This window comes from Drosophila sulfurigaster, chromosome 3 (genome assembly GCF_023558435.1).
Source record: "Drosophila sulfurigaster albostrigata strain 15112-1811.04 chromosome 3, ASM2355843v2, whole genome shotgun sequence".
In the NCBI taxonomy this organism is placed as follows: Eukaryota; Metazoa; Arthropoda; class Insecta; order Diptera; family Drosophilidae; genus Drosophila; species Drosophila sulfurigaster.
The window spans coordinates 10,659,499-10,673,317 of NC_084883.1; the positions used below are offsets into that span (position 1 = coordinate 10,659,499).

General features: G+C 37.7%; 1 protein-coding gene across 5 annotated transcripts in view; it reads right to left on the reverse strand.

Moving 5' to 3' along the window:
- The window catches only part of LOC133840728 (bromodomain-containing protein DDB_G0280777), a 58,226-nt gene that overhangs the window by 29,086 nt on the left and 15,321 nt on the right, over positions 1 to 13,819 (reverse strand). The window contains exon 4 of one of the 5 annotated variants that reach the window (XM_062272746.1): positions 2,695 to 3,313. The exons of 3 other annotated variants lie outside the window; for them this stretch is intronic. In XM_062272746.1, the coding sequence (XP_062128730.1) occupies positions 3,220 to 3,313 (94 nt within the window). In that variant the 3' untranslated portion in view covers positions 2,695 to 3,219. Of the gene's footprint in view, positions 1 to 2,694; positions 3,314 to 11,305; positions 11,627 to 13,819 lie in introns of those variants that run through there. One more of the 5 variants, XM_062272750.1, reaches the window with a different exon arrangement.

Here is a 13,819-nt window from a genome sequence, read left to right on the forward strand (position 1 = left end):
GAAACAAACTTGATCTGCGTGCAAACATAACAAATGCTGTCGAAAAAAAATTGTAGCTCTATCTCTTATAGTCTCTGAGATCTAGGTGTTCATACGGACAGACGGACAGACACACAGACGGACAGACACACAGACGGACAGACGGACAGACGGACATGGCTATATCGTCTCGGCTGTTGACGCTGATCAAGAATATATATACTTTATAGGGTCGGAGATGCCTCCTTCTACCTGTTACATACATTTCCTGCAGGCACAAAGTTATAATACCCTTCTACCCTATGGGTAGCGGGTATAAAAAATACCAAAATAAACCGAAAGCTATACGCATGACTGTAGCTTGCTTACCTGTTTGTCGGAACTTTGAGATCAATCAATTACAAATTTGAATTAAATTTATATGATTCATCTACAAAAGACTTTAAAATATTTTTGCATGTAAAACAAGCCATCATATTTCAAAATACATTTTTTAAATTCTTAGTAAATTAAAAAAATAATAGAGAATTATTTTGAAACATTTTTGTGAACATTTTTTCCCATAACAAGATTAAGCTTTTGAGTTTAACAAATCTGAAAATTTGGTTTCCCTGTATCTGAATGTAGAAATTACATTTCTGTTAAATCTGTCATGTAAATATATTGCTACTATGAACAATTTAAATTAAATGTGCATAATAGGTTTAGAACATCAAGAAGAAAAATTGGACACAGAAATGATTTGAACATAAATTTTAATAACTGAATTCATTAAAGTCTTACAACATTAAAAAGTCAACTAAAATCATTGAGTATAATGTGATCTTCTCAACCGGAAGTAATAGCAGTTATTGCGATAGGCAACTTTAACTGTATTTGGTAACTTTTAAAGGCGTTCTTCTGCACACTTTACTTATCGAAAGCTGTTGTCATCTTTCAACCGGATTCACCCTGTGCATTTATAACACATGGCTGGGCAATTACCAACGCCCCATTACTAAACTATGCCCACAATTCAAATTTTGCCATTTGCTGTTATATTCCTTTTGTTGTTGTTGTTGTTTATGTTTGCTGTTGCTGTTGTTGTTGTTGATGTTGCTAATGTGCAAACGAACTCAATTACGCAGATAAAATACAGTTCCAACCACCACACACAACAAAGAACAACAAAACACAAGTCATAAAAGTGCGCATAAAACGCAAAACTGATTGAGAGTTATATAGAGATAGCACATGAGACTGTGTGAGTGAGTTTCATGTGTGTGTGTGTGTGTGTGTTGTTAAGGGACATCACGCCACAGCCAACATTAAAGGAAATTGACGCGGAAACGAAGCGAATAAAAACTACCCAAGCCAGCAGAAGAAGCAGAAGAAGAGACGAGGTCCAGTCGAGCCTCGACAGCAACAAGCAACACACGCTGATAAGTAGTGAGTGAGTCAGAGCGGGAGAGATATAGGCATACACAGAGTCAGAGTCAGCGAGAGTGAGAGTGTGAGTGTGAGGGAGATAGGCATACGTCCATTGCTTACTTCATTACGCATAATTTCCTGTGTCCCTTTTATTTCAGTACTTTTTTCTATCAGAATGACACACTGAAAGTGACTCGCCGCATTCTCGACTTCACTCTCCTCTCCATCTCTCATCACGGCTCGTCTCTGGGGTTGGGCCTAGCGTTATACTTGTATGTATGACCATTCGCTGTGCCTTATCGTTGCTATGGTTTTTAGCATTAAATGAGGAATGAGTACGAGACCGAAGAGTGTTATAGATGGTCAGGGCCATGAGATGCAGGTCCCGCCACAACATGAGGGTGTCCAAGCACATGGCACAATCTTATGCTTAGAGATTGACGGGGGTGTGGGGGAAGAGGGATCTGTAAATTATATGCTGATTGCAGTTTGTCGATAAGCGTAACGAAAAATTATGAGGCAAGGCAATGCGGGTGATTCTCTTACTCATGGCAGCAGCAGGATGATGATGATGGGGCTAGAGCTAAAAGCCAAGGCTAAAGCCAGCTGCTGGCAATGAATTTTCTGGCTCTTTAGGGGAGGAGTCAGACGCAGCTGTGCGAGATTTGTAAAATGCAAAAAAAACTAAAAAAGCTTAAAAACTAAAAACTGTTTACAGCACTGCGGTTTGCCTTGAGAGCGGAAGACGTTGAATGGCGGGTGCGAAAAACTCCACGCAAGTGTGCGTTTAATAGTCTTGCGGCTTGGGGTTGAGACTGGGATTTAGATTGGGGCTGAGACTAGCGAGCTGCTTAAGTTGTAAAGCACACACACACACACACATCCAGCGAGACAACAACAAACAACAAAGTGGAGCGTCGATGACGCTGAAGATGACGACGTTTAACTTGGCGAGATCTCTAAGAGAAAAAAAAAGAAGGAGAAAGTTTCTATGTGACTGAAGCTGAGAGTGGTAAATGATGTTGTTGTTGTTGCTGTTGTTTTTGGTTGCTGCTGTTGCTGCTGTGTTTGGTTTTGGCTTTTCTTTGTTTCACTTCCACTTGTCTATTACTTTTGCTGTTGCTTCTTTTGTTTTTTAGCTGATTTTGCTATGCTCTTAGTTATTATAGCAAATTATTTGTTTTGACTTTAGTTTTGCCGTCAACGTCAACGTCAACTTAGCTGCTGTTGCTGATGTTGTTGTTGTTGTTGTTGTTGCTGGGCTGCTTCCCAGCTGCTTCAAATTACCGCCTTTTGTTTTATGCGGTTGCCGGGCGACGGTTGCCTCGTTTCTCATTTTGTTTTTTTTTTTTGTCTACAATGAGCTCCCAACTTTTGCTTTTCGTTGTCGTTGTGTCGTTGTGTCGTTGTCGTTTGCCAGGCAACACACAGCTTCCATTAGTTAGCCGGGCTTATGAAAGTGCCACTTGGATTTTTGGATTTTAGCTCTGCACTCTTCGTGCACTCTCTAATTATAACCCATTGTGCGAAAGCGAACCCTTTCTCGACATTTATAGTGAAGAGAGACCAACCAGAGAGTTAGAGGCCTCTGCGCTGTGGGCTGTGGGTGAAGACTAACAAATTTGGCAGCAATTATTTGACACCCGGCTGCTGTTTATGACAGCAGCGTGACAGGATAAACCGCTCCCCAAAACAGTCCCGCCCACGAACAATAACAATAGCGTCAGCTGAAACACAACGCATTCCAAAAATCCTTTATGACAATAAAAAGCGAGTCACTGAATATGCAGCAAAGCGTGAATGATCTCGACTGCAAGACATGCTCTCTAGTCAGCGATTAAGAGCAGTTCGTTTGGCATACCCCGCAGTTGACTCACATTTTAGAGCTAGGGTATCGAATATTGCGCATACGCCGCGTGGCGCGCTGAAAAGACAAATGTAAGCGGGTAACTGTAGCTGTAACTGTAACTGTCTCTGTTTATGTTGCTCTTTCAGTTTCAGTAGCTGTTTCTGATTCTCGCAATCTCTGCCAGAATGTGTGTGTGTGTGTGTGTGTGTGTGTGTGTGTGTGTTCACAGCTGTGCCATGTGTGTAGTGGTAATTATGAGCAATCTACACGTAAAATTTTATGAAAACACAAACAAAGAACAAGCTGAAAGGAATGAGGAACAACAAGATGAAGGCAATGGCAAACAGCAAGCAGCAAGCAGAAGGAGAAGCAATAAATTTTGCATTTTATTTGCCCCAAGGATTAAACAAAATGCGAGGAGCACGTGGCGTGCCAAGGATACGACAAGGATACCTCACATATACTTTCGAATTTGTTGTTAATGTTTTAATTAATTTGTAAAATAAACGCGCGCCGCGCTTTGCCATTTGTTTCTGGGCGAATTGCCAGCTTATCAAAGTTCCACAATAACACGAGTTCTCAGTCTTTTCCACACACAAAAAGTGGCAAGTAGATTCGAGGAGGGGCAGATTAAACGATGTATCCCAAAAGTATCTGCAGTTGTATCTGTGTGCCAAACAGATTTGCAGACACCAGACAGCGTACAAATAAGCTCTTGCAACAAGCAGAGCAACACAAACTCATTGCACTTTAAATTGAAATCAGTGCGCGATGAGGTCACATGCAGACTGTCCCCCTCTGTCTCCCCTTCCTCTGTTTCTGTGGCAACCACATACTATACTCAACTCCCCCTCGATGTTGCCAGTTGCCAGTTGATTTTTTGACTCGTTTTGTGTTCCGTTTTGTCGCCGTTGTCGTTGCCGTTGTTGTTTTTTCGCGCATTTTGCGGTTGACAGTTGACACAGTGCAGTGCCAAAAAGCCGAGAGCAGAGCTGAAGCTGGAGCTGGAGAGGATTCAACTGCATCTCCAAAGCTCCACAGTTCCCATCAGCTCCAGACTGATGTAAATGGCATTGCCGCCAATTGGGGTTCTCTCTTCTTTTTGGGTAAATGTTACAGTGTTTAAGCTAAAATGTTGCCATTAAAATGCGCTTCTCGATTTCGTTTCGTTTCGGGCTTTTGCTCATTACAATTGCGCATTTTATATTGGCAATTTGGTATTGCATTTAAATATTTAACAAACAAAATGCAATATATTTGTTGTTGGTCTCGCGCTAATTGAAGTCAAACCAGACACACACACACACACAGAGAACTAAAACCGAAATCAACTCTAATGAAAATGTTTCATTTTGGGCAACAAGACAATTGCAATTTCAACTATCAACTATCAACTTTCACCTACACACATCTCCCTTGGTAGGCTTTCTAAATTTAAATTTGAACATCATTTTCGCCACCATCATTCTAAACAATTTGAAGCAATCGAGTTTTCAGCTCATTTCTCTCAAAACTAATCAAATCAAATTCAAATAATGCCCACCTACTGACCATAAACCAAAAGATTATTTAGATACAAATCAATGCAAACACAAAAAACTTTCACCCCATCATTTTTGTGGCAGCTTCGAGAGGAACAAAACTGGTTCGCCAATATTTTCTCATATTACCTCATGACAACACACAAAAATAGAGACTTGGGACCGGAGACCGGAGACTATCGGAGCCGAAATTCATTTAAAATCCCGTAATCATTATAAAAGAGACTCCAAAAAAAAAAAAACTGATTAATGTGCATTAAAAATGCAATCTACGCATATTCAAACGAATGTATTTAACAACAAAAATCAAAGCAAATGACTATTAATTATTTTGTGTGGCTCCAGCAATTTGTTGTATTCAACACACAACACAACAATAGCATTCAACTGTTCAACAGATTTCAGATTTGAGTTTCCTCTTCTTTCATTTGGCTTTTTGCCAGTATCAACAGCAACAACAACAACAACAACTCGACAACTCAATTTCAGTTTCGTATTAAAGTGAAATGCGTGTGTATTCAGTTCAACACCCACATTCAAATGAATCAAATGAATTAGTGGTCACAATTGTGCCACATTCAACCCGGCGAATGCGGGTCAAGTAGTTTGCCACAAAAATACAATAAACAGCAATTTATATTGCAAAATCTGACGCCGCATTTCATAACCATAAATCAAACAACAACTACAATTTTATCGACTAGTTGGTCGAGTATCGTCACATCAGTCTCAATCTAACTTATATTTGCATTTTAGAGATCAACATCGGCTGACAACCCGATCAAGAATATTAATGCCTTACTTTTACTTTACACACACTTCGTGACAAAATTATAATCAAGCGAAATCATCCGGTTTTCACCTGACTTTGACGATTTACAAGTTCAACGAAATCTGTTGATTTTTTTTCACTTAAAGTGCTCCAAATTTAATAGTATTTTTATACCCACTGTCAATAGGGTAGAAGGCTAGGAAATGTATGTAACAGGCAGAAGCAGCCATGTCTGTCTGTCCGTCCGTCTGTATGAACATCTAGAACTCAGAGAGTATAAGAGATAGAGACATAATTTTTCCGACAGCCTTTGTTATGTTTGATTGAAGCTTATGATTCCTAAAAAATGTATTTAAAAAAGTATTTTTATCTGACTAAAAACGCCTTCTGCAATCAGGTTTGACTGGTATATGGTATATGGTATATTTGGTACTATATTAATAGACCAAAAATATTTAGTATTTTGTGGTATATTACAAATTTAATATACCAAAATACTAAAATATATTTTCTACATTTTGTCAATTTAATATACCGAAAAATACTAAAATATATTTAATAAATTTGGGTCTTAGTTTTCTTAGCTGAATATATATTTTGTAGTCTATTTACAATATAGCAAGACACCGCTATATCAAAAAAACATTCGGTATATTTTGGTATATTTTAAGAATAATACTGCACTATTTTGCTCTTATTCAAAATGAATAGCGGATATCACATAGTCGATCTAATTCGACTATAGCTTTCTCACTTATTTTTTATTCACTTTAAGGTGCTCCCAATTTGACAGTATTTTCATATAAAAATTGAAAAAAATTTCTATAAATTTGTAGTATTTTATAAGCTGCTTCTAATCTCTGTAAAATCTATTGAACGTTTCATATATTTCATATGTTTTTGAGTGCATTCAAGTTTGCCGTAAAAAGAAACTATAAATAATTACTTAAGTTAGAAGCCTTCAACAGGCTTGTTTAAATTAATTACTGCAAAAAGCTTGTGGCAAATATTGAATGCAGTTTCAAGTCAATTATTGTAAATATTTTATCCAATATTCGCATTGCCCCCTTCCCTCTCTCTTGGCCATGCCCCCAATGCTGCTGCCAATGCCACACGCCCCGTTTTTGAGTTCAGTCGAATGCACAAATGCAAAGCCACAGCACAAAGCCAGCAACCAGCAAAAAAAAAGTGAGGGTAAACAGCAATAGCAAACGAGAAAAGAGTGGCAAGAAGAATGGCAACAAAACTGTTCAATGTACGTACAACAAACATCGAACAACAAACAGTCTCCAATGCTTAGCCATAACATAAATTATGGACTTTTGTTTAAAACCGCAGCCACAGCAGCAGCCACAGCAAACGGAAAAAATCGAAATAAAATCCGAAATGAAAATAAAAATAAATGAGAGAGTAGTAAGAGGACTGTTAAATCACAGCAAAGGAGAGAGAGAGAGAGAGACAGAGAAGAGGAGTGGTAAGCAGAGCCTGCATATAAGCATATTGTTTATTTGCATTCGCATATTTATTTATTTATATGCTTATTTTCAAATGATGCTCATCTGCTCTTTGGGAATGAGTTGAGCTGAGTGCTGGGAAGGGTTCTATTGTATTTGTAAAAGAGCATAAAAAAATGTAAAAAAACAAAAATATAAAAAAACATAATAATAATAACAATAATAATTCTCATTTGTTTGCGAGCGGCTTTTGTGTGGAAATGTCTGATGCCTGAATTTAACAATGAGCCGGTTAGACTTGGGCTTTTGGCGTTTGGCTTTGTTCTGCTTTGGGCCCAAATGGCATTGAACTGTAATGGCCGAAGCCAAGAGCTAAATGCCGACTCCAAAAGAGAAAGAGGCTGCCAAGACTTCAACAAAAAAAAACAAACTCTGAAGCGTCGTCTGGGCGATAATTTTCTCAGCGCTCAAGGCCAGTGCCAAAGCTGTTAAGAAACTTATTAAAGCATTTTTGGCACAGTCGACAAACGTTAATTGCATGGTCACAATTAAGCCAAAAACAAACAAGTTTCTTAGCCGCAAACGCAAAGCACTGATAATGACATATTTCCCCAACGTTGAGGGTTTGGCTTGAATTTGGGTTTTAGGTTTGTGTGCCATTCAACCAAATAGCCAAGACAGAAAGACAGACAAGACAGCTAATGGCCAAAACAGAAATCCCAATGTAAATCGAATTCCAACTGGGGTGACAATTTAATAAACCTGAGATTGCCACTGCCAACAGTTTGTCAAGCGCAACTCGCAACTCTCAACTCGCAAACGAAACGAATCGAGTTGCCCTTTGCCCATTGCCTGCCCCCGGGCAATCCAATTCCCCACAATTTCCTTCCCCTTCTCAAGAGTGTGTGTGTGTCTCTTTCTCTCTCTCGCTGTCTCTTGGATTTACTGGCAACTTGTTTTGGGTCGCCGTTTCTATTTGCTGCTGCATTTTGCCGGCTCATTGCAGCTTGGCCCGAATGCATTTTCTATACAAACAAACTTCAGCAGCAGCAGCAACAACAACAACAACAGATACAACTACAACTACAACAAAAGGCTGCAGCCACCGCAGCAGACAACCACAATTTGGTTTCAGCTTAGTGCAGGCCAAGCACAGTGGGTTCGAGCTTATATAAAACGGGGAAGCATCTGAATGCATGAATGACTATTCATGTGCTATAAAACTCTATATAAATGCATTCATAAATATGCATCAAGTATTGCAGAAAGCGTATAAAAATATTTTACGGAGCAGGAAAAGGTTGTAATGACATAAACTAAGAGTTTTTCTTTTTCATTGGCAAATTAAAACCTTATAATTGGATTAAATATTTAGTTCTTCGTGAATAATTTGAATTTTGTTTTGCTTTATAAGGCAATCTCATGATATAATTTAAATATATGTATTCGTAATAATCGGTACACAAAATATAGCTTTCCGTTTAACTTAGTATTTTTTGGTATAAAAATTTAGTATTATTCGGCGATAATACTATGTTATTATTTAAATTGATATATACATAGTATATCGATATATTTTTGTATTTTTTTTCGGTGTAAGAATTTGGTATATTTTTGTGATAATACTATGATAGACAATCTACTATATTTCATATTGTATGAGATAATTTAAATTTATGCATACGAAGAATATCGTAAATATAAAAATATTGCGTTTGGTATATTTTAGTATTTTTGGTATATTAATATAGTATATTTTTGCGATAATACTATGCTAGACAATCATCTATGTTTTATATTGTATGGTATAATTTAAATGTAGTATATCGATATACAAAATATATCCTAAGCTTTATTTCAGTATTTTTATTGGTATACAAATCTGGTATGTTTCTGCTATAATACCGATCTGATTTGCAATTATATTAAAATGTGTAGCGGATAATTAGTTTTGTCTACAAAGTTTTAGAGCCAGCTTCGTTAACTCTTAAGCACTTTTAACTAAACATATGATAGAACATGCCGCACTCTTTGAAAATCATAACAAAGTGGCGCTTTGATCTGTACAAAGTAGTTTCACACTCCTAGATTATTTTTAAATACAAATTATATTCTCTTGATTATACATCCAGTTTCATTAACTCTTAAATGCTTTCATCTAAAAATAGAATCCACTGGTCAAGTTAGAATAAAAATAAAAACGAAACGTGTCAAATTTTAGAATGAAAGCAGCTTGATACAAATTTGCAGTACAAATTCACGTTTCATTTTCTCAATCAGACACAATGACATCAACCTTAAGCAATATCAAAACTCACACAAAGCAGGTGGCAAATAGTTGCTGGAGTTTAAAAAAAAAGTCAAGTGACTGATTGAGGAATCTAAAGTTTAAAAGTTATAGTAAGAGAAAACAAAAGAAACAAAAAAAAATGAGGTGAACTAAAGCCAACAGCACTTCAATGACATTGACCGATTAAATGTTGCAGCTGCAGAATAAGAAAGAGTTCATCAAATCAAATCCTAGCTATCAATTCTATTCTAAACTATTTTTGGCCACTGTGCTAACTGAAATGACTTCGTTTTTGTTGCTGTTGCTGCACTTGGACAACGATAGCAACAATTTTACTTTATTGGCTTTATTGACTTTTGTCAAGTTCTCGTCTCGTCCCGTTTCGTTTGGTTTCGTATCTCTGTGTTTTTTTTTGGCTTTGCTACGAGTATCTCATGGATGCGGTTCTGTTTCTCTAGTGCCAAAGCCGACAAGTTATTTAGTTGCCTTCTTCTCGTTTTTTGTTCCTTCTACTGCTTCCACTTCGGCTGTTGTTGTTGTTGTGGTTGATGTGGTGTGTGTGGTGTGTGTTGTGTTTGCGCTCTTATAAAAAAAAATAAATAAAGCCAACACCGCCAAATCAGTGAAAAAGCGGAGGCGCGGGGGCGGTGCACTCCAGACGTTGCCTCGGAGGCAAGGAGGCAGGGAGGCAACAGGACAGAGAGGCAAGACAAAATAAAACTGGAAAGTTGTTTGGTCAGTTGTCAGTTGTCAGCGGTAGCAGCATTGGCTGTGATTGTGATTTTATGCCACATAATATGCCACAAACTATCACTCAATTTGGAGGCATGCCTCATCCCAAGCCCATCGTAGCAGCAACTCAGAACTGTAAAAATGCGATCTGGCTAGCGAACTAGACCAAAAAGTGTGTCAGGCGACAGGAGATGCAGCATCAGCGGCAGCCACCAAATGTTGCAAGCTACCAAACTTGTACAAATACAAAAGCAGCAGCACACACACACACACACACAATCATAGAGTCGCTTCGAGAGATCGAGGTGCCGCTCAGAGTTCATTTTGAGGCAGCAGCAACAACAGCAGCGCGTTCTGCAACTTGAAACTCGGTTTGTTTTCCGTTGTTGTTTTTGCTGTTGTTGGCTCGAGTGAAATCTGGTTTTCAGTTGCTCTGCTGCTTAGCTTTTTGCATTTTGAACGTTCGTTGTTGCTAAAAAAGTTGAATCATCCATCGATTTCAGGCGCGTATCTTGCAGATACTTTTGCACTCTTTTTCTTGCTGTATGCAAATTTCTTGTTGTTGTTGTTGTTTTTTGGTTTTGGGTCTTTGGACTCGCAATTTGACACTCGCCTCAAAAAACCGGTTAACTTAGCACGCGGTTGTTTTGTTTTTTTCTTTTTTTATTGCTGCTGCAGTTGTCGCTGTTGTTGTTGACTGTGTGTTTTTTTTCAGTGTCAGACGCCTCAATGCCTCAACAACGTCAACGCAGCACGTAATTAGCTAAAGTGCCATAATTAGTATGAAATACACGCATCTAATGATCTTAACTGAATTACATTTTTGATTTACGATATATATACGATATATGCCTGTGAGTGTGTGCAGGCCAAATTTATGATAACTTGGCCCAGGCAGGCACAAGCTTCCCCACTTAAGATACAGATACAGATACAAATGCGAAAGTGAAAGCAGCCGAAAACTTGCACTCAGCTGACTGAAGTTGAGGCTGAAGCTGAGACAGACAGCGCCTCAGACCTCAACTCAAAGCGAGTCTTGGCATTTGTATCTGTATCTGTATCTGTAGCTGTATCTATAGATGTTGCGGTAGATGTAGATGTATCTACAGCTGTACAAAAGTATCTTTAGTGATTTTATTACTGGGCACGCTGTTTTCTTTGCTTTTTTGTTTCGCATGCTTCAAAAAAATACTATACACAAAATTAAATCCTATGAAAGGAAAAAACAACAACGAAGTGAGGCAAAGGCAAAAAAAAAATGATTACAACGATTTATATGTAGTATCTTCTGTGTCTCTTCTGCCGTGCAACGTGAGTTCAGCATCACGTTTCCTTTTTATTGCTCGCCGTTTTTATTTTTATTATTTGTTGTCGTTGTGTTGTGTTGTGCTGTTTTCATTTTTCATTTTCATTTTGGGACTGTTGTAATTTCTTCTGTTGTTGTTGTTGTTATTGTTGTTATTTAATGATTTAAAGATTATGCACGCTCAGCCAGGCGTCCACATCCATATCCAACCTGCCCAACCCCAACAATCGACTTCCCCTCTCTCTTGACTCTGATTCCTGTAAATAACTTTCGCTTTTTACACCTTTTTATTTCTTTGGTTTTCGCCAAAAACAAAGTAAAAAATAAAAGTAAGTAAAAGCCGAACACATTGTGTAAGAGCATGTTAATTTGGAGCGAAGGTTGAAGGTGCCGAAATTGCAGATAAAAGACGCGATTTACGGCCAAAGCAGATTTCGAGAGCAGTTCGATGAGTTCGCTTGCCACACACACAGAGCGGGCAGTCTATTAAGATAAGGAATTTTCTTATTTCTCTTTTTTACTCAGTCACATTTATCAGCTATAAAGAAATATGAACTGTAGTCAGAACAAAGTAAACAGGAAGCGTCTTTGATTGGGCGGCTTCGACTATAAATTATCGAGTTGTCACTGCAGCTTCCCTTTGTGTTAGAAATTTCATCCAGAAATGGGGACAGATCTACTCTCCATATATATATTTCATTGTCATGCATTTGCTTATACTAATTTGTGCAACAACAACAATTGCATTGCCTTTTAGCTCCTCAATGTGCAATAATCAAAGCCAAACACGCCTCGAAGCTTTGACAAGATGTTCAACAATTATAGGAAGAACAACAGAGCAGCTGAGAGAGACACCGAAGACAATAAGCCAAAACGATTTAGCTTGACATAGTTTTGCAATTATACAATAGATAAAACACAATTAAAATTCAGAAACACGATTTGCTCTTGACTCAACTGGAAATTGCCAGCGTCATCGTCAAATGTCAAACGCTCAGAGGCGTGCTTTATATATATAACGAGAATACACGAATATAATAGGAGATGTTTTTCGAGTCCGGCTGCCTCAATGATAGCGCACATCCAGCTGACTACACAGATTCAGATACAGAAACGAAAAGCGAGCACAGATACTGACTGTGATTCAGATACAGATACAATCATAATTTTCGTGCAGTTGTGAGAAAAACTGGTTCCTTGCTGTTGTCGCAACTATAGATATAAATATTTATAGTAATACTTGTACAAATGCGTGGGAAAATTACTAGGAACCATATATAGCAACTATATCTATCTTATCTATCTCTCACTCACTCTCTCACACTCTGTGTTTTGTTAGCTTATTGTTGGAGCAAAAGGTACAGAGACGCTTTTTGTACCTGAGCAAAACTGTGATTTAAGATCTGCAATTACAGATAAACCAAAACTCATTATAACCGAAATGAGTTATAGAACAGAACAGAATAAAACAGAATAGAGAGAAACAGCGAAAAGCTAACCAAAAATTCAACGTAACACACACCGAAAATAATTACAACGACCTCTTAACATCAACTTTAAATTAGAGCTCTTGTTATTTTATATTTTTTCCTTGAATTTCCAAGAAGTGCTGTCAACCTAAGAAATTAATTTTTACACCAAGCAGTTGGGCTTCCTAATGCTATCCAAGTTCAGTTCAGGTCGAGTTGGGTTGGGTTGGGTTTGGTTTATGCTTGGGGATGAGTATTTGGGTTTTGGGTCTAGACTTTCGACTAGGTTTGGGTTTTTCGGTTCGGTTTCTCGAGCGTCAAATCAAGCAAGAAATTTGTTACTGACATCAAAATTACCATCATTATAATGTCTATGTCTACCCTGCCGGCTCTCAGTCTCTCTTTTAGTCTCAGTCTCTTTCTCAGTCGCCGTCGTCGTCGCAGTCTCAGCCAACGTCTAACACGAAACAGGAAGACACATGACTGGGCCGGCAAACGGCGAACGGCAAAAAAAAAAAAAGCGATGTGCGGTAATAGAAAATGTCGAAATAGACATGAGCAGCAACAACAACAACGACAATAGCAACAGTGAGCTATAACAAGAAGACGAAGACGAAGTCGAAGGCGAAGAAGAAGAAAAGCTAAGGCAAAACCAAAAGCAAACATGAAACATGATGAAGTGAGAATTGACTTAATTGTGCGAGCTCGAACTTAGGAATACCCTGTACTTTGAACAGATTTAAGTTACTTAAATAAATATTGAATTATCGATTAAGTATTATATTTTGTACATTAGTTAAATTATTGAACGAAATTAAGCATCAACAATTTTCAACATTATCTATGAATACCCTACATTTTGAGATTTAAGTTAAGCAAATAATTAGTGAATATTTAAGTATCATATTATTAATGAAAATAATAAATAATTTACCGAATTACTGGAATTTTGTTTAAGTATTATATTATTATTATTTTATTCAATTAAATTATTTAATAATTTATATAATGTACAAA